The 22,363-nt window shown below is 44.3% G+C and overlaps 1 protein-coding gene across 1 annotated transcript; it reads left to right on the top strand.

The window, feature by feature from the left end:
* The first annotated feature begins 1,140 nt into the window (after positions 1-1,140).
* Positions 1,141-10,739, top strand: LOC115116478 (extracellular calcium-sensing receptor-like). Its single transcript, XM_029644963.2, has 11 exons — positions 1,141-1,380; positions 1,489-1,780; positions 2,034-2,276; positions 2,411-2,506; positions 2,673-2,988; positions 3,074-3,246; positions 3,403-3,633; positions 3,832-3,955; positions 4,680-4,873; positions 7,951-8,229; positions 8,338-10,739. Exons 1-11 carry the CDS (start codon positions 1,151-1,153, stop codon positions 8,764-8,766), a joined length of 2,607 nt encoding a protein of 868 aa, XP_029500823.1. The 5' UTR covers positions 1,141-1,150; the 3' UTR covers positions 8,767-10,739.
* Positions 10,740-22,363: the final 11,624 nt, after the last annotated feature.

A 22,363-nucleotide genomic window follows, 5' to 3' on the forward strand; every position in this document is an offset into this window, starting at 1 on the left:
TGTCTCTCTCTCTCTCTCTCTCTCCAATCGTCCCTTTCACCTTTTTACTTCAGTGGGCTAAATCGGGGTCGTACAGAGTGTTTCTTAGTCCTAAAACAAATCTACAAATGTATACATCTCACACACATGTTATGGGCTTAAAAAAACTAAGAATCCTGTACCATGTCAGATATAGAGTTGAAATGTATTCCATTTTGAGTTTGCATCCCAATATTAGACTCTATATACATCACAAAAGACAGATTTTTTTTTTTATACATAAAACATCGTATTTTCGGCTGCTTTTTATTTAACTGTGAAAAATATGAATAACATTCCACCCATGAGGCCACTAGGTGACTTGACAGCAGGAATGGGCGACTCGATTTAGTCACATGTACAGTATTTTATTAAGACAATCATTCATAAGAATGAGATAAAGTATGACGTAACATCAGATGTTGTTGAAGAACAGACGCTGATTCTCCTCTCCTACTACATTACCTTCAATAACATCACCCTCATAGGCTTTCTCCAATTACCCTCAATTACCTGTTCCCCAAGTTATCCTCCAATAACATGCCCCAATTAACCCCCTCCTGCCCCACCCGTCCCTACAAGCACCCCCTAGTGGCTGTGTGCCTGTTTTTTAGCCGGGGGCTCATTTCTCCCTATATCAGCATCTCCCCTTCTCTCCTCTTCCTCTCCCTCTTTCACTCTCTGCAGGAGATGTTAGACTGACAGACACTCATCCTCTCTGTCTGTCTCTCTCACCAGGATAAGGTTTACTGTTGATAGGTAGGGCAGAGATGGAACATGTTTTTTTGTGTGTCTATCACTGTTGTTTCACACAACTGTCTGGTTACAGGTGTCCATGGTGTATGGTGTATGGTGTATGGTGTATGGTGTATGGTGTATGGTGTATGGTGTATCTCTTCATTGCCTGCGTTTCTTTGTTCATGTCATTCTATCTACTCAGTGTTCTGTCTGGTTACAGGTGTCCATGGTGTATGGTGTATGGTGTATGGTGTATGGTGTATCTCTTCATTGCCTGTGTTTCTTTGTTCATGTCATTCTATCTACTCAGTGTTCTGTCTGTACGATCTTGCTTTGATCTCTCTCCTCCAGGTGACGGACTTTCCCAGTCCTCGACCTTGTCTCTATCCAGGTGATGTGCCTCTGTGGCTGGCTGTGGCTGCTCTGCTGCCTCCATATCCCTGGGTATGTCTGGGGTCAGTCTGGAGATGGAGGGGGGGCCTGTCGACTGATGGCTAACCCCATCTCGGGCAGTGTTTATCGGGCAGGAGATGTGGTCATTGGAGGCCTGTTCCCCGTCCATGTGGAAGCCCCTCTACCAGAGCAGGAGTTCCGGAGTATTGAGGGAAATGTGACATGTACAATGTACGCAACTCCGTGTGATGACAGCTTTGTGTCACTGTTTGTTTTCACGTGTAAAGTGTTTTCAGTTACCTCCTCTCTACCTGTCTCTTCCCTTCCTCCATCTGTCAGTTTCTACCAGCGTGCTTACCGCTGGCTCCAGACTATGATCTTTGCGGTGGAGGAGATTAACCGCGACCCAGCCCTCCTTCCTAACCTCACCCTGGGGTTCCTGGCTGCTGACACATGCCTGGCAGAGGGTACCACTCTGGGGGCAGCCCTAGCCATGGTGACCGGCCAGGAGGCCTCTGTGGTGGGCACAGAGTGTGGAGCAACCCCTGAGGTGCCCGTCATCATCGGTGATGCCCGCTCCTCAGCCTCCATCGTGGTGGCACAGACCCTCGGGCCGTTTGATTTACCCATGGTGAGGCATGGGGTTGGACTACAGACTGGGATGGAAAGAGATAACGAATCTTACACATTCAAATATCTATCTAAATGACTTTCTTACATATTACACTCAAATATATATCTAGATAAGGCTTACACATTCAATTAAATATCTATCTTGATGACTCTATGTTCACTTCTTCTCTCCTTCTTCACTTCTCTCCTTCTGATCTCTGAGTCTTACAAATTCTTATTCTCCCTGACTCTCTCTCTCTGTTCTCTCCCAGGTGAGTTATTTAGCCTCCTGTGCCTGTTTGAGTGACAACTGGAGGTACCCATCGTTCTTCCGTACGATACCCAGCGATGCCTTCCAGGCTCGGGGCATGGCCAGGCTGCTGCATCAGCTGGGCTGGGAGTGGGTGGGGCTGGTGTCAGGGGATGATGACTATGGAAAGTTTGGGGTTCAGATGCTTCTCCAAGATCTCCAAGGATCTGGGGTTTGTGTCGCCTACGCAGAGGTCATCCCCAAGGTACGACCTCACTCTGATGATTTCTGTCTCTCTTTAACTCTGCTTCGCCTTCTCTCCATGAATATAAAATAGAAACACTCTCTCTGATTTTCTCTGACTCTATTCCCTCTCTCTCACTGATGGTCATCCCCAAGGTACCATCTCAGAGACGGATGAAGAACATCGTGGACACCATCAGAGGATCTACTGCCAGAGTGGTGGTGACATTTGCTATCTCTCAGGATGCACGGGTAATCAGTTACTGGTCAGAGTATTGTTAAGTATTTGTTACACAACTGTAGCAGAGTGTTTTTGTCCTACCATGTCTTGATGCCCTTTATAGACAGGTATTTTCTTATTGATAATCATGTACTTCAACTTGACTATCTTGATCTTTTTAACCGTCTCATTCTTCAGGCCCTGATGGAAGAGGTTGTCCGTCAGAACATAACAGACAGGCAGTGGATCGCCTCGGAAGCCTGGGTCACCTACTCTACTCTCTCTTCCCCAACAAACCTGCCCTCTCTTGCCGGGACTATTGGATTTGCCCTGAAGAAAGCTGTCATTCCCAGCCTGGGGCCTTTCCTAACACGCCTCCGTCCTGATGGGGAATACCAGAAATCCGACCCCTTCCTGAGGGAATTGTGGGAGGAGATTTTTGGGTGTTCTCTGGGGATTGACCTCAGCATGACCCCGTCGTCCCGGCGACAGTGTACTGGTTCAGAGGTCATAGGTGAGGGAAAGTTTACAACTAATGTGTTTTATGTGTCCTGATCAATTCCCGATGTTGTCTCAGTAAAATAAAGTGTCAATCCTAGGTGAGGGGGAGAGCCAGTATGCTGACGTGTCTCAGCTGAGAGCCAGCTACAATGTGTACAAGGCTGTTTACGCCATCGCCCACGCCATTCAGGACATGGTGGCCTGTCCACCAGGGGAGGGACCCTTTAATAGTGGACAGTGCCCTGATATCAGGAAGCTTCAGCCCAGCCAGGTGACAATTCCATGTTGATCTGTTTTCAGGTTAACAACTCTAACGTTTCCAGTCAGGATACAATGGAAACACTTTATAAGTGTTGAGCACTAAAAGCCCAAAGCCACCACTGGTTCTAACTCTTAATCCTGTTTCAATAAACCTTTTGTCTTTGAGATTGCTCATTATCTGAGGAGAGTGAACTTCAGTACTCCTGTGGGGGATTTGATCCACTTCGACATGAATGGTAATCCGCCTGCCTCTTATGACATCATCAACTGGCATGTGACCCACGAGGGGACAGCAGAGTTTGTCCAGGTCGGCCATTTTCTGTCTTCAGTGGGAGTGGACGACCAGTTTCACATCAATATGGAGAAGGTGGTGTGGGGAGGGGGCAGTGGAGATGAGGTGAGTACCACTTAGCTTGGTTTCTCTGAAGCAGAGAGGAGTGTGTGTGTGTGTGTGTGTGTGTGTGTGTGTGTGTGTGTGTGTGTGTGTGTGTGTGTGTGTGTGTGTGTGTGTGTGTGTGTGTGTGTGTGTGTGTGTGTGTGTAATAATGGTGATAATAGTGATGATGATGACTGCGTCCTCCCCACCGTCTGGTAGGTCCCTGTGTCTATATGCAGTGCTGCCTGTCCCCCTGGTACCAGACATGCGGTACAGAAGGGGAGGCCCGTTTGCTGCTTCGACTGTCTGTCCTGCGCTGAGGGAGAGATCAGCAACACAACAGGTCATCTATCAACTTTTCTCATTCCATTTCATATTTGACTGGTTCTGATCTGACTGGTCCTGATTCTGTTTGGTCCTGATTCTGACCGGCCCTGAGTCTGACTGGTCCCCATTCGTATCTGGTCCTGGTTCTGACTGGTCCTGTTTCTGACCTGCCCTGAGTCTGACTGGTCCCCATTCTTACTGGTACTGATTCTGACTGGACCTGATCCTGACTGGTCCCCATTCTTACTGGTCCTGATTCTGACTGGTCCTCAACCTGACTGGTCTTCATTCTGACTGGTCCTGAACCTGACTGGTCCTGGTTCTGACTGGTCCTGAACCTGACTGGTCCTCATTCTGAATGGTTCTGACTGTTCTTGGTCCTGACTGGTCCTCATTCTGACTGGTTCTGACTGGCCCTGGTTCTGACTGGTCCTGGTTCTGACTGGTCCTGGTTCTGACTGATTCTGACGGGTCCTGGTTCTGACTGGTCTTGGTTCTGACTGGTCCAGGTCCTGACTGATCCTGGTTCTGACTGGTCCTGGTTCTGACTGATTCTGACTGGTCCGGGTCCTGACTGGTCCTAGTTCTGACTGATTCTGACTGGTCTTGGTTCTGACTGGTCCTGGTTCTGACTGGTCCTGGTCCTGACTGGTCCTGGTTCTGACTGGTCCTGGTTCTGACTGGTTCTGATTCTGACTGGTTCTGATTCTGACTCTTGATTTCTGTTCCTTCTCTGTCAGGGTCAGTTGAGTGTATCAGATGTCCAGAGCGGTTCTGGTCCAACCCAGATCGTACGGCCTGCGTCCCACAGCTGGTGGACTTCCTCTCCTACAGCGACACCATGGGCGTCATCCTGTCCGTCATCTCAGTTTCCGGGGCAACGCTCACAGCTGGTGCCCTGGCCACCTTCTTCTACCACCGCCATACTCCCCTGGTGAGTTGAATCATGTGATCATAGAAATACAATGACTAGAACGGGAGTCCCCATTCAAGTCAATGATGGCATAATGGATGGACTGGCAGGCATTTTGGATGCGTTCATAAGTTCACTCTGGCTAATCTATTCCGATTTCAGAGCACTCTCCTCTGATTCTAAATACTGTAGCTTAATTCAATTGTTGCCAGCAACCCAGTTATAGTCACCAACGCGCTGGATAACACGAAAGTAGCCAAACCAGCTTTGCTAGGGCAAATAAAATGGTCAGAGTGAGGTGATCTCTCATTTATGTCTGGAAGTAGCTAGCAAGCTAGCTAACTTTAGCAAGTTCACTTGGGTGCTTGACTGCCGTTGTGAGGTCAGAATGCTCGGATCAACCCTACTCCACGGCCAGAGCGTCCAGTGGGTTCTCTAAATGCTCCAGGAGCGAAAACCTCTGACCAAAAAAAAACAATCTGACAATGCTCTGAATTTACGAACGCCCAGAGCGCACTCTGAGCGCTCTCTGGCACTTCAGAGTGAATTTACTAACCTACCCTTTGAGTGTTCTCTCCTTCCCGATGTCAGGAAGTAAAAGCTGGAAGTGTACCCTTCAAACTGTGCTGTGATTTGTTGAGTCAACTCTACTGACATTGCAAAAAATACATTCCATTGCATGAGCCACATCAGTTGGTATAATTTTTTTTGAAATATATATTATTTATACAGGTTTTCTCATTTAGATAACATATATTTTTCAAAAGAGACAACCTGTGGTTACCTAGGTTACCCATTGACTGACAGAAAATAGTTTACTTTTTTCAAACACAATTTTATTGTGGTCTGCTTGTTTTTAGTCCATTTCAAAACTACATTTAAGAAAACTACAATATGTCTAAAGATGACTTTTCAACATTGTATGCTCCAGAACATTCTCACAATTTCGTAAAGTGTAATATTGTAGGGCTTCCCTCACGCCCCTTTTCATGACGATGCTAGCAGCCACTAGCTAGCTACCGACCGGAACATTAAGCTAGCCAAGACCAACAACACATACAAACAGACTATACAACTACAAGTAGTGAGTGGAGTTACTAACAGACTATACAACTACAAGTAGTGAGTGGAGTTACTAACAGACTATACAACTACAAGTAGTGAGTGGAGTTACTAACAGACTATACAACTACAAGTAGTGAGTGGAGTTACTAACAGACTATACAACTACAAGTAGTGAGTGGGGCTACTAACAGACTATACAAATACAAGTAGTGAGTGGAGTTACTAACAGACTATACAACTACAAGTAGTGAGTGGAGTTACTAACAGACTATACAACTACAAGTAGTGAGTGGAGTTACTAACAGGCAACAAGTTAAATATCTTAACCTGTGATAAAATGTTTTACACACAAATTGCTGTATTTAGCCTACTCTCCCACACCAAATAGCTTGAAGCCAAGCGACTCTTCTCGCAAGCTTACCTTGTTACGTGTCATGGAACGACATAGTAGCTTCTTCAGCATGTTTTGTTATAACTGTGTAACAACAAATTTGACGATAAAGTTGATCATTTTACATAGCGGGTCATTAGGAAAGAATGTTTGTTTTTCCCACTTTGTGGGCGTGGTCGAGAGGAATTTCTTATTTTACGTGAATATTGACTCAGAGTATCAGTTCAGATCAAATGTTATTGGTCACATATTGATCACACAACAGATGTTATTGGTTACATCTTTAAAATATGTTATTGGTCACTCACATATTTAGCAGATGTTATTGGTCACATATTTAGCAGATGCTATTGGTCACATATTTAACAGATGTTATTGGTCACATACACATATTTAACAGATGTTATTGGTCACATATTTAACAGATGTTATCGGTCCATATTTAACAGATGTTATTGGTCACATACACATTTAACAGATGTTATTGCTCCATATTTAACAGATGTTATTGGTCACATATTTAACAGATGTTATTGGTCACATATTTAACAGATGTTATTGGTCACATATTTAACAGATGTTATTGGTCACATATTAAAACAGATGTTATTGGTCCATATTTAACAGATGTTATTGGTCACATACACATATTTAACAGATGTTATTGGTCCATATTTAACAGATGTTATTGGTCACATACACATATTTAACATATGTTATTGGTCCATATTTAACATATGTTATTGGTCCATATTTAACAGATGTTATTGGTCACATATTTAACAGATGTTATTGGTCACATATTTAGCAGATGTTATTGGTCCATATTTAAGAGATGTTATTGGTCACATATTTGACAGATGTTATTGGTCACATATTTAACAGATTTTATTGGTCACATATTTAGCAGATGTTATTGGTCCATATTTAACAGATGTTATTGGTCACATACAAAAATTGAACAGATGTTATTGGTAACCTACACATATTTAACCTCTCTTGGGTAGGGGGCAGTATTTTTACGTCCGGATGAAAAGCATGCCCAAAGTAAACTGCCTGTTACTCGGGCCCAGAAGCCATGCATGTGATTGATATATTTGGATAGAAAACACTCTAAAGTTTCTAAAACTGTTAAAATGATGTCTGTGAGTGTAACATAACTGATATGGCAGGCAAAAGACAGAGGAAAAACTATCCCCCCCAAAAAAGAATTCAGCCTACCACTGTTTTCAATGGCTGTCACTTTTATTATAAGGTGAAGTCCTCCCCAATTGCAGTTCCTTGGGCTTCCACTAGATGTCAACAGTCCTTAGAAATAGTTTCAGGCTGGTTTTTGGAAAAATGAGCCATAAATTGTAGTTTTTCTAGGTGGCTCCCATTTCGGCTGCAGTGTTTCCAAGCGCGTGGAAGACCACCTGTATCCGTTCTTTGCGGATGTTGGCCAGGTGGTACGCTACTGTCCCACCTGCCCATAAGAAGTTAACAGATGTTATTGGTCACATACACATATTTAACAGATTCTATTGCGGGTGTAGGGAACTGCTTGTGGCGTAGCGAAATGTTACCGAATTGTGTCATACTGTATAAGGATGAGATTTATGATGTTACTCAGTCTAAATTTTCATTCTCTGTCTCATTTCAGGTGAAAGCCAACAACTCTGAGCTCAGCTTCCTGCTTCTGCTGTCACTCAAGCTCTGCTTCCTGTGTGCACTGGTTTTCATTGGCCGGCCGAAGCCATGGACTTGCATGCTGAGACACACCCTGTTTGGTATAAGCTTTGTGTTCTGCATCTCCTGTCTGCTCAGCAGGACTGTGGTGGTGCTGGTGGCCTTCAGGGCCACTCTGCCTGGAGAGAACCTGATGAGATACTTCAGCCCAGCTCAGCAAAGGATAGGCATCTCCATCTGCACACTCATCCAGGTGAACATCTAGTTTTTACTATTGGAATGTATTTATTTCCTTCACTGACCGTATTCTGTTGTTATGGTGACTGTGTTTTTTCCTTCCAAACCCCTTTCCCTTCCACAGGTGCTGATCTGTGTGCTGTGGCTGGCCCTAGCTCCACCCCGGCCGGCTGAGAGGGGCGGCAGAGAGGGTCGGGGGCCGAGGGTGGTCCTGGAGTGTGACGTGGGCTCTGTGGTCGGCTTCTCTCTGGTGCTGGGCTACATCGGCTTGCTGGCCTCTCTCTGTCTCCTCTTAGCCTTCCTGGCCAGGAAACTCCCTGACAACTTCAACGAGGCCAAGTTCATCACCTTCAGCATGCTGATCTTCTGTGCTGTATGGATCTCCTTCGTCCCTGCCTACGTCAGCTCTCCTGGGAAGTACACTGTAGCTGTGGAGATATTCGCCATCCTGGCTTCCAGCTTTGGGCTGCTGTTCTGTCTGTTTGCTCCAAAGTGTTTCATTATCCTCCTGAGACCAGAGAGAAACACCAAGAAACACATGATGTCCAAATAGAAACCACCAAGAAACACATGATGTCCAATTAGAAACCACCAAGAAACACATGATGTCCAATTAGAAACCACCAAGAAACACATGATGTCCAATTAGAAACCACCAAGAAACACATGATGTCCAATTAGAAACCACCAAGAAACACATGATGGTCAAGTTGGAAACAAAAAGAAACACCTCTATTGACCACAGGAGTGTGTTGTTGTGCCTCCTCAAAGACAGTTATTGTCATAAAAGATCCTCCATCTTACATTGATCCTCACTCAGCTTGTCCTCTTAACACCTCTATTAGCTCATTGTAGTGTTTAACAGGTATCCTGATAGAATCGAACGAAACGAGAGTGTTCTCTCACTGCAGGCCCACAAGCTTTCATTCTCCTCTTCTTTCAGTGCTCAGTCAGAAATCAAACCCCTGTCTGCTCCCTAGCCCCCTAGCCCCCTAGCCCCTAGCCCCTGGCCCCTATCTCCTAGCCCCTTATCCCCTGATTTGATTGGTTTAGGAAACATAGCAGTAACTTCACCCAGCTCGCTGGTAGAATATCTCTTCTCACAGAGCCCTCTAACTGGGAGAGAGGTTCAGAGAGAGGCTGTGTCACTAGAGGCCTGGCGAGGCTATATAGGCTGTAGCCCTGCAGGCTAACACAGGCCAGAGTGATGAGAGAGTCCAGAGTGATGAGATACCAGAGTGATGAGAGAGACCAGAGTGATGAGAGGGACCAGAGTGATGAGAGGGACCAGAGTGATGAGAGGTGCCAGAGTGATGAGAGAGGGGCCAGAGTGATGAGAGGGACCAGAGTGATGAGAAAGGGGCCAGAGTGATGAGAGAGGGGGCAGAGTGATGAGTGAGGGACCAGAGTGATGAGAAAGGGGCCAGAGTGATGAGAGAGGGACCAGAGTAATGAGAGAGGGGCCAGAGTGATGAGAGAGGGGCCAGAGTGATGAGAGAGGGGCCAGAGTGATGAGAGGCCAAAGTGAAGAGAGGCCTGAGTAATGAGAGAGAGGTCAGAGTGATGAGAGAGAGGCCAGAGTAATGAGAGAGAGGTCAGAGTGATGAGAGAGAGGCCAGAGTGATGAGAGAGGGGCCAGAGTGATGAGAGGCCAGAGTGATGAGAGAGGGGCCAGAGTAATGAGAGAGAGGTCAGAGTGATGAGAGAGAGGCCAGAGTAATGAGAGAGGGGTCAGAGTGATGAGAGAGAGGCCAGAGTGATGAGAGGGAGGCCAGAGTGATGAGAGAGAGGCCAGAGTGATGAGAGGGAGGCCAGAGTGATGAGAGAGAGGTCAGAGTGATGAGAGGGGGACCAGAGTGATAAGAGAGGCCAGAGTGATGAGAGAGAGGCCAGAGTGATGAGAGAGGGGCCAGAGTGATGAGAGGCCAGAGTGATGAGAGAGGGGCCAGAGTAATGAGAGAGAGGTCAGAGTGATGAGAGAGAGGCCAGAGTGATGAGAGGGAGGCCAGAGTGATGAGAGAGAGGCCAGAGTGATGAGAGGGAGGCCAGAGTGATGAGAGAGAGGTCAGAGTGATGAGAGGGGGACCAGAGTGATAAGAGAGGCCAGAGTGATGAGAGAGAGAGGTCAGAGTGATGAGAGAGGGACCAGAGTGATGAGAGAGAGTCCAGAGTCTCAGGGCTCTCTGAGGTGACAGGCTGTCATTGGATCGTTAAACTTTCCTCTTTTGAAACTCTAACACACCTGTACAATATTAACACACCTGGATGTCCCTGCAAAAATAAACTAGAATTTTTGCCCTTTTTCTACTTGGACACTGCTGCCCCGCTGCCACCCCACTCAATAGCAATTGATCTGTTGCTATTCCTGCTCAGGAAAGATGGAAGGATATGGGGCCCCGCAGAGAGAAGGGGGAGGGGTGTCCTGTTATGGAAGGATATTTGGCCCCGCAGAGAGAAGGGGGACGGGTGTCCTGTTATGGAAGGATATGGGGCCCCGCAGAGAGAAGGGGGAGGGGTGTCCTGTTATGGAAGGATATAGGGCCCCGCAGAGAGAAGGGGGACGGGTGTCCTGTTATGGAAGGATATGGGGCCCCGCAGAGAGAAGGGGAGGGGTGTCCTGTTATGGGCAGGATATGGGGCCCCGCAGAGAGAAGGGGAGGTGTATCCTGTTATGGAAGGATATGGGGCCCCGCAGAGAGAAGGGGGAGGGGTGTCCTGTTATGGAAGGATATGGGGCCCCGCAGAGAGAAGGGGGAGGGGTGTCCTGTTATGGAAGGATATGGGGCCTTGCACAGAGGGGGGGGGGCTCCTGTTATGGAAGGATATGGGGCCTTGCACAGAGGGGGGGGGGGCTCCTGTTATGGTTACATAATGACACAACACATGTTTTGATGATACTCTCTGACCATGTGGGACTGAATATGTCACTCACTTTCTATTGTTGCCTAGGCCTCCCCGAACAACTACCAGAGAGGGCTAGTGTACACTTGTGGAAAATGACTACAATGACAAACTGTGTATGCATTACAAGGGCTTGTAAGTCCGCATTTCACTGTAAAGTCTCCTATACCTGGCACATACGACAAATACAATTTGACTAGAAAATTTGATTTGAAACTGTATGTATGTCCTGGAGTTTTACACTGGGCTACAGTGATGGATATTTATTGTGTGAAGGTTGTATTGGTAAAAACGTGCAGAATGTCAAAACCTTTTGTTTATGTCCTAGGAGTGCTAGATTAAATTGACTGAAAATAGGTTGGTTGTGTTCCAAATGTAGAGACGAAAATGACTCACCGGTGTATCTGATACCATTTTAGTTGATGCATGGCACGAATACGCTTTCACCAGTCATAGGCAGCGTACCTCCTGCACTGTCGCACAGAAGAATCGCCAGGCATAAGAGCTTGAACTTTGCCCCATTAGTGTGCATTCTATAGATCAATGTTTTACAGAAGAATCGCCAGGCATAAGAGCTTGAACTTTGCCCCATTAGTGTGCATTCTATAGATCAATGTTTTACAGAAGAATCGCCAGGCATAAGAGCTTGAACTTTGCCCCATTAGTGTGCATTCTATAGATCAATGTTTTACAGAAGAATCGCCAGGCATAAGAGCTTGAACTTTGCCCCATTAGTGTGCATTCTATAGATCAATGTTTTACAGAAGAATCGCCAGGCATAGAGGCCCCATTTGAATCAATGTTTTGCCCCATTACTTTGCCCCATTGTGCATTCTATAGATCAATGTTTTACAGAAGAACCAGGCATAAGAGCTTGAACTTTGCCCCATTAGTGTGCATTCTATAGATCAATGTTTTACAGAAGAATCGCCAGGCATAAGAGCTTGAACTTTGCCCCATTAGTGTGCATTCTATAGATCAATGTTTTACAGAAGAATCGCCAGGCATAAGAGCTTGAACTTTGCCCCATTAGTGTGCATTCTATAGATCAATGTTTTACAGAAGAATCGCCAGGCATAAGAGCTTGAACTTTGCCCCATTAGTGTGCATTCTATAGATCAATGTTTTACAGAAGAATCGCCAGGCATAAGAGCTTGAACTTTGCCCCATTAGTGTGCATTCTATAGATCAATGTTTTACAGAAGAATCGCCAGGCATAAGAGCTTGAACTTTGCCCCATTAGTGTGCATTCTATAGATCAATGTTTTACAGAAGAATCGCCAGGCATAAGAGCTTGAACTTTGCCCCATTAGTGTGCATTCTATAGATCAATGTTTTACAGAAGAATCGCCAGGCATAAGAGCTTGAACTTTGCCCCATTAGTGTGCATTCTATAGATCAATGTTTTACAGAAGAATCGCCAGGCATAAGAGCTTGAACTTTGCCCCATTAGTGTGCATTCTATAGATCAATGTTTTACAGAAGAATCGCCAGAGCATAAGAGCTTGAACTTTGCCCCATTAGTGTGCATTCTATAGATCAATGTTTTACAGAAGAATCGCCAGGCATAAGAGCTTGAACTTTGCCCCATTAGTGTGCATTCTATAGATCAATGTTTTACAGAAGAATCGCCAGGCATAAGAGCTTGAACTTTGCCCCATTAGTGTGCATTCTATAGATCAATGTTTTACAGAAGAATCGCTTGAACTTTGCCCCAGGCATAAGAGCTTGAACTTTGCCCCATTAGTGTGCATTCTATAGATCAATGTTTTACAGAAGAATCGCCAGGCATAAGAGCTTGAACTTTGCCCCATTAGTGTGCATTCTATAGATCAATGTTTTACAGAAGAATCGCCAGGCATAAGAGCTTGAACTTTGCCCCATTAGTGTGCATTCTATAGATCAATGTTTTACAGAAGAATCGCCAGGCATAAGAGCTTGAACTTTGCCCCATTAGTGTGCATTCTATAGATCAATGTTTTACAGAAGAATCGCCAGGCATAAGAGCTTGAACTTTGCCCCATTAGTGTGCATTCTATAGATCAATGTTTTACAGAAGAATCGCCAGGCATAAGAGCTTGAACTTTGCCCCATTAGTGTGCATTCTATAGATCAATGTTTTACAGAAGAATCGCCAGGCATAAGAGCTTGAACTTTGCCCCATTAGTGTTCATTCTATAGATCAATGTTTTACAGTGATCCAATCAATGTTTAATCAGCCCCTTTTCAATGCAACAAACCCAAACAAATCAAACTTTGTCACACCATGATCTTTTCCCCATTACCCCCTGTGTATTTACACCATGATCTTTTCCCCATTACCCCATGTGTATTTACACCATGATCTTTTCCCCATTACCCCATGTGTATTTACACCATGATCTTTTCCCCATTACCCCCTGTGTATTTACACCATGTTCTTTTTCCCCATTACCCCCTGTGTATTTACACCATGATCTTTTCCCCATTACCCCCTGTGTATTTACACCATGATCTTTTCCCCATTACCCCATGTGTATTTACACCATGATCTTTTTCCCCATTACCCCCTGTGTATTTACACCATGTTCTTTTTCCCCATTACCCCCTGTGTATTTACACCATTATCTTTTTCCCCCATTGCCCCGTGTGTATTTACACCATTATCTTTTTTTCCCATTACCCCCTGTGTATTTACCCCACCATGATCTTTTCCCCCATTGCCCCATGTGTATTTACACCATTATATTTTTCCCATTACCCCCTGTGTATTTACCCCACCATGATCTTTTCCCCATTACCCCATGTGTATTTACACCATGATCTTTTCAACCCCCAGCAGGTGTCTCCTATTTTCCCATTACCCCTGTGTATTTACACCATGATATTGTTCCCATTACCCCCTGTGTATTTACACCATGATATTGTTCCCCATTACCCCTGTGTATTTACACCATGATCTTTTCAACCCCCCAGCAGGTGCCTCCTATTGTTCCCCATTACCCCTGTGTATTTATACCATGATCTTTTCAACCCCTCAGCAGGTGTCTCCTATTGTTCCCCATTACCCCCTGTGTATTTACACCATGATCTTTTCAACCCCCTCAGCAGGTGTCTCCTATTGTACCCCATTACCCCTGTGTATTTACACCATGATCTTTTCATCCCCCCCAGCAGGTGTCTCCTATTGTACCCCATTACCCCCTGTGTATTTACACCATGATATTGTTCCCCATTACCCCCTGTGTATTTATACCTGCGGTTCGACGTGTTGTCATGTCGTCCCAACGGGTTTTTCCTGTGTTTTACCGGCTCTCTAAGTTCTTGTTTTCTAGTCTTCCCGTTTCCAACCTTTATCCCTGCCGTTCTGTCCCTTTTTGACTCTGCCTGGGACTACAAACCTCTGCCTGGGACTACAAACCTCTGCCTGGGACTACAAACCTCTGCCTGGGACTACAAACCTCTGCCTGCCCCTTGACCTGCCTTTTTGACTCTGCCTGGGACTACAAACCTCTGCCTGCCCCTTGACCTGCCTTTTTGACTCTGCCTGGGACTACAAACCTCTGCCTGGGACTACAAACCTCTGCCTGGGACTACAAACCCCTGCCTGGGACTACAAACCTCTGCCTGGGACTACAAACCTCTGCCTGGGACTACAAACCTCTGCCTGGGACTACAAACCTCTGCCTGCCCCTGACCTGCCTTTTTGACTCTGCCTGGGACTACAAACCTCTGCCTGGGACTACAAACCTCTGCCTGGGACTACAAACCCCTGCCGGGGACTACAAACCTCTGCCTGCCCCTGACCTGCCTTTTCGACTCTGCCTGGGACTACAAACCTCTGCCTGGGACTACAAACCTCTGCCTGGGACTACAAACCTCTGCCTGCCCCTGACCTGCCTTTTTGACTCTGCCTGGGACTACAAACCTCTGCCTGGGACTACAAACCTCTGCCTGGGACTACAAACCCCTGCCTGGGACTACAAACCTCTGCCTGCCCCTGACCTGCCTTTTCGACTCTGCCTGGGACTACAAACCTCTGCCTGGGACTACAAACCTCTGCCTGGGACTACAAACCTCTGCCTGGGACTACAAACCTCTGCCTGCCCCTGACCTGCCTTTTCGACTCTGCCTGGGACTACAAACCTCTGCCTGCCCCTGACCTGCCTTTTTGACTCTGCCTGGGACTACAAACCTCTGCCTGCCCCTCAACCTGCCTTTTTGACTCTGCCTGGGACTACACACCTCTGCCTGCCCTCGACCTGCCTTCTTGCCTGCCCCTTTGTTATAATAAATATTCTGAGAACCGAACCATCGGCCTCTGTGTCTCCATCTGGGTCATATCCTAAGTCGTGATAGTACAAACTGGCCATGACTCACTCAGCAGACACAGACCAGCTCCACAACGCTGTCTCCCTGCAAGGAGCCACCATTGGAAGACACAAGGAGCAACTTCAGAACCTGATGGAGGGACTCCAGACCTTGGAGGAATGCTGTGATGTTAAACTCATTACTGGAGAAAGCCACAACGGAAACCACGAACTGAAAGCTACGAACTGGTCCGTTTGGTACAATTTTGTGAAACTCATGAGAGACAATACGGCCACATTACCATAATGCTGTTTATATAATAGCCTCAGTTATGAGGCTTGCATCTAATTGCTGTACAGGGTGAATGAGGAAAGATTAAATTATTTGTAAAATTATGGGATGCTATGTAATGATGTAATGTGAGAGAATTGTGTTTCTGTGTAAAGTTTCACTAAAGTCACTGGCAAGCCCCCATTAACACAGCCAGGACTTGGCATCATGAGACAGCCTTTTTCTGCTCTTCCGAATAAAACCCCCACCTTGAGAATTGCTCAACAGACCATGTTTCTCTCAATTACGAGAGGAAAGGTTGGAGACCAGCTTACCTCGATAACGAGAGGGCCAAGGTTTGAGACTGCTGAGTCTTTTAACCATCCCACGAGGTTAACCTCTTGCTCCTACCTGACACGCAGGCGTCCCATCTAGACATCTGGAAATGCAAATGCGCTACGCTAAATGCTAATAGTACTAGTTAAAACTCAAACGTTCATTAAAATACACATGCAGGGTATTGAATTAAAGCTACACTCGTTGTGAATCCAGGCAACAAGTCAGATTTTTAAAATGCTTTTCGGCGAAAGCATGAGAAGCTATTATCTGATAGCATGTAACACCCCAAAAGACCCGCAGGGGACGTAAACAAAATAATTAGCATAGTCGGCGCTACACAAACCGCACAAATAAAATATAAAACATTCATTACCTTTGACCATCTTCTTTGTTGGCACTCCTAGATGTCCCATAATCACTATTGGGTCTTTTTTTCGATTAAATCGGTCCATATATAGCCTAGATATCGATCTATGAAGACTGTGTGATAAACGAAAAAAATAGCGTCTTATTACGTAACGTCATTTTTTTAAAATAAAAAAGTCGACGAAAAACTATAACAAAACACTTCGAAATACTTTTGTAATGCAACTTTAGGTATTAGTAAACGTTAATAAGCGATCAAATTGATCACGAGGCGAAGTATATTCTATAGGGGTACGTCTGGAAATAATGTCCGGGTAAATCTCAACCAAAATATCCGGTCGGAGACCGGAAGAAAGGCAATGCCTTGCGTCTTTTTGACCCAAGAAACAAAAGGTAGGCAAATGACAAGACTGTTGACATCGTGTGGAAGCTTTAGGTATTGCAACCTCAGCCCCATTAAATGTGGTTCACCTTTATCAATGGGTTCAAGTCGCGCATGGATATATTTTTCCATTTTCAGTGATCAGATTTCCCTGCACTTTTCGATGAAACGCACGTTCTGTTATAGTCACAGCCGTGATTTAACCAGTTTTATAAACGTCTGAGTGTTTTCTATCCACACATACTAATCATATGCATATACTATATTCCTGGCATGAGTAGCAGGGCCGATTTTTAACAGAATGTTCGAAAAAGTAGGAGGTAGGAGTAACAGGTTAAACTCTTAGACTATCGATACCGACAGAATAAGAACAAGTCTTTGACTATAAATTACTGGTCTGCAGCTAGGAATTCGGTATCATTGAACGTGAAGACCGACAACCACCGAAACATCTATTCTATAACGACATGAATGAATGTCACTCTGATCTATCCATTCTAACCACGATAGAGAGAGAGAGTGGACAGACTCTCCAACAGAAACAAACTTTTCAACAGAGATCCCTACGACACACTGAGCGTAAATATATATATTGATTGCAATTATTCCCGAATGAGTGAGCGTTCATGTGCAAAGGATTAGCATTTCAAATAATTATCAACTTGTAGTGTCTTATCTCAGTTGACCCCCACTTCCCTTTCTGTCCAACAAGCCGCGATGCCGGTTTATCCCACTAGGGAAACTCCGTTATCATTTCCTTGTAACTATCTACTGTTTGTTTATGCATTTCTGTGAATTACTTAGTGAGTAAATAAATATTTTATGTATGGATGACTGGGTTCGTGCAGATAACCAATCATTTACGACGTTTGGAATGAGACTAGCTTGAGGTAAATTATAATTCATTAATTCGAAGACGAATTGATCAGATATAAAATATCTGAAGAGTTATATTAGGAAAATGATAACTTTGTAATCTGAATATTTTCCTTGGTGCCCCGACTTCCTGGTTAATTAAAGGTACATGATTAATCAGTTTAATCACATAATAATAATTACAGAGAGTCATTTGAGAAATAAGTCTTCAGTTTAATGATGCCAAAGACACGACAACTCTCACCCTTTAAGTGTTCCTTGGGTTACTTCCCCTCGGCTCAGATGTTCGTCCGCCACTGTTGGCGTGCCTGGGTTACCAACCCGCTCTTCCCTGAGGAAGAGGTCCACATACCCTCGGCTCAGATGTTCGTCTGCCGCTGTTGGCGTGCCTGGGTTACCAACCCCGCTCTTCCCTGAGGAAGAGGTCCACATACCCTCAGCTCAGATGTTCGTCCGCCGCTGTTGGCATGCCTGGGTTACCAACCCCGCTCTTCCCTGAGGAAGAGGTCCACATACCCTCAGCTCAGATGTTCGTCCACCACTGTTGGCGTGCCTGGAAGAGAGCCCAGTCCACTCTTCCCTGAGGAAGAGGTCCACATACCCTCGGCTCAGATGTTCGTCTGCCGCTGTTGGCGTGCCTGGGTTACCAACCCCGCTCTTCCCTGAGGAAGAGGTCCACATACCCTCGGCTCAGATGTTCGTCCACCGCTGTTGGCGTGCCTGGGTTACCAACCCCGCTCTTCCCTGAGGAAGAGGTCCACATACCCTCGGCTCAGATGCGTGCCTGGAAGAGAGCCCAGTCCACTCTTCTTAAGACCACCTACAGGTTTCGGCGACAGGCAGATCGCCACCGGACCTCTGTTCAAATAAACCTACCATTAAAATGATAGACATTTCTGTTTCAGGAAACTAGACAAACATTGACTAAATGACGAACCTTTTCTTATTTACATCTCTAAGACAAATGTCAAAAAGCATAACATACTGTTACTGCTAAATAAAAACATTTTCTAAACGAGTATGAGTTTTTAATATTCAGGGCTTTTGTCACCATTAAAATGTTTCCTCTCCCTGTCTTTCCCTGTCCTTCGGAAACCATTTAAAAACCTCTTCAAAACATTTCATCCTCCTCTCTGTAACCAACATACCACATTAAAAAAATGTCAAGTTCATTTTAGGTTTGGTAACCCCAATGCTAATTCCTCGTGACCCCTCCACCCTTTCGTCCATTCTAGAATCCCATTCCAGAGTAAGACGACATCCAATGTAAATGTATTTAATAACTAATGATTTAGACAAACCCTAAGGCCTCCTGCATTTGCAATAAGTGTTCGGTCATATAATTCAAATGTAATTCAAATGTGGTACCTTTAGAATCCACCTTTAGAATCCAAAGGGAGAAGCTGTGCTATCGTAAATACAGTATCTTATGCATTCTAAATTACCACCCTCTGAGCTGCGCTTCAGTAAGTTGGTGGTAGATGGAAGGCCATGTTGCCCAACCGAGTCCTTTGTCCTTTGAAGAGTGTATCTGGTTGTAAACGGGATACGTTGTAGTGTTGTCATTGTGTGGTAGACGGGATACTCTGTCTGTCCTCTCCTAGCCCACGTTTGCAGCTGCTGTTGCTAACTCAACGGCTAGGAGGTATCACTTCTGTAGTGAATAAGTTCAAAGTTCATACCATTCACAACCAAAGCTCACGCTGAGGTTGGCTTAGTTCTGTAGTTGACATGTTAGTCCTTTTAACGCAGAGGCTGCAGACCTCATGTACTTGGAACAGGAGGTTACGTTTTCGTCAAGGCTTTATATAGTGGAGCGAGAAGAGGGTGGTTTGAAAAGTTTTATAACCCGTGTCTCTTCACAGGGGCGGGCCATTGATTGAGCAGAGCACTAACCTTATGAAAACCCAAATCTCTCATTTGGAAGTTAAAATTACGTTTCATCTCTCTTCACCAAAATGTTTATATTCAAACATTTAAATTGAACAACAATTCCATGTGAATCCGATAACTACAATGTGCAGACTTTCCACTGTAGAGTTTATGTCACCCTATCATTGATGAAAATGTCTCAGATGACAACCGAACTGACATCATATTCATTAAGCACCACCGCATATGTTCAATTGGTCAGATTACCAGAATATAGTTCATTTCCCCCCACCTTCTGATGTTCCCAGAATCTCTATGTTAACCAAAGGATTTTCAAATGTCACATCAGTAGGGAGATGCAAAAGGGGGGAGAGGTATTTATGACTGTCATAAACCTCCCCCCAGGCCAACGTCATGACAGTGTTCAGGCTATCTTAGATTCCTTAACTCCCTTCGATTATACACACCTTCAATTAACTTTTTTCTAAGAAAACACTACACACTTACCTGGATAATAATGAATTGGACACAGCACTTAAAGTGAAAGAGTGAAACAATATGTTATACAGTAGTGCTTGGTTGGTTGCAGAAAGCATGCAGTTATAACTGGAGAAATGAACTCCCTCTGGACAACCCTCCTTACATGATTTAGTGATCACTTTGATGATGAACTCTTGATCTGCTGTGTGTGTGTGTGTGTGTGTGTGTGTGTGTGTGTGTGTGTGTGTGTGTGTGTGTGTGTGTGTGTAGTTACCCTCTCATGAAGTAATGCCTATCTCACCAGTAGGGAACAGTAATTTCTATCAGAACCAGTAGAGACCAGTAATATCTATCAGAACCAGTAGAGACCAGTAATATCTATCAGAACCAGTAGAACAGTAATATCTCTCAGAACCAGTAGAACAGTAATATCTCTCAGAACCAGTAGAGAACAGTAATATCTATCAGAACCAGTAGAGAACAGTAATATCTATCAGAACCAGTAGAGAACAGTAATATCTATCAGAACCAGTAGAGATCAGTAATATCTATCTCACCAGTAGAGAACAGTAATATCTATCAGAACCAGTAGAGAACAGTAATATCTATCAGAACCAGTAGGGAACAGTAATATCTATCAGAACCAGTAGAGACCAGTAATATTTATCAGAACCAGTAGAGAACAGTAATATCTATCAGAACCAGTAGGGAACAGTAATATCTATCAGAACCAGTAGAGAACAGTAATATCTATCAGAACCAGTAGGGAACAGTAATATCTATCAGAACCAGTAGAGACCAGTAATATTTATCAGAACCAGTAGAGAACAGTAATATCTATCAGAACCAGTAGAGAACAGTAATATCTATCAGAACCAGTAGAGAACAGTAATATTGTCACGTTCTTACCTTTATTTCCTTTGTTTTGTCATTATTTTAGTATGGTCAGGGCGTGAGTTGGGGTGGGCAGTCTATGTTTGTTTTTCTATGATTTGGGTATTTCTATGTTTCGGCCTAGTATGGTTCTCAATCAGAGGCAGGTGTCATTAGTTGTCTCTGATTGAGAATCATACTTAGGTAGCTTGGGTTTCACTGTGTTTGTGGGTGATTGTTCCTGTCTCTGTGTTTGCACATTGTTCCTGTCTCTGTGTTTGCACCAGATAGGGCTGTTTTGGGTTTGCACATTTCTTGTTTTTGTTAGTTTGTTCATGTGAAGTGCTTTATTAAACATGAATCAAAATAACCACGCTGCGCTTTGGTCCGCCTCTCCTTCAAGTCAAGAAAACCATTAAAATGTCTATCAGAACAAGTAGAGAACAGTAATATCTATCAGAACCAGTAGAACAGTAATATCTATCAGAACCAGTAGAGAACAGTAATATCTATCAGAACAAGTAGAGAACAGTAATATCTATCAGAACCAGTAGAACAGTAATATCTCTCAGAACCAGTAGAGAACAGTAATATCTATCAGAACCAGTAGAGAACAGTAATATCTATCAGAACAAGTAGAGAACAGTAATATCTATCAGAACCAGTAGAACAGTAATATCTATCAGAACAAGTAGAGAACAGTAATATCTATCAGAACAAGTAGAGAACAGTAATATCTCTCAGAACCAGTAGAGAACAGTAATATCTATCAGAACCAGTAGAGAACAGTAATATCTATCAGAACCAGTAGAGAACAGTAATATCTCTCAGAACCAGTAGAGAACAGTAATATCTCTCAGAACCAGTAGAGAACAGTAATATCTATCAGAACCAGTAGAGAACAGTAATATCTATCAGAACCAGTAGAACAGTAATATCTCTCAGAACCAGTAGAGAACAATAATATCTATCAGAACCAGTAGAGAACAGTAATATCTATCAGAACAAGTAGAGAACAGTAATATCTATCAGAACCAGTAGAGAACAGTAATATCTATCAGAACCAGTAGAACAGTAATATCTCTCAGAACCAGTAGAGAACAGTAATATCTATCAGAACCAGTAGAGAACAGTAATATCTATCAGAACCAGTAGAACAGTATTATCTCTCAGAACCAGTAGAGAACAGTAATATCTATCAGAACCAGTAGAGAACAGTAATATCTATCAGAACAAGTAGAGAACAGTAATATATATCAGAACCAGTAGAGAACAGTAATATCTATCAGAACAAGTAGAGAACAGTAATATCTATCAGAACCAGTAGAGAACAGTAATATCTATCAGAACCAGTAGAGAACAGTAATATCTATCAGAACCAGTAGAACAGTAATATCTCTCAGAACCAGTAGAGAACAGTAATATCTATCAGAACCAGTAGAGAACAGTAATATCTCTCAGAACCAGTAGAGAACAGTAATATCTATCAGAACCAGTAGAG

The sequence above is a fragment of the Oncorhynchus nerka genome, linkage group LG14 (genome assembly GCF_034236695.1).
Source record: "Oncorhynchus nerka isolate Pitt River linkage group LG14, Oner_Uvic_2.0, whole genome shotgun sequence".
Classification (NCBI taxonomy): Eukaryota; Metazoa; Chordata; class Actinopteri; order Salmoniformes; family Salmonidae; genus Oncorhynchus; species Oncorhynchus nerka.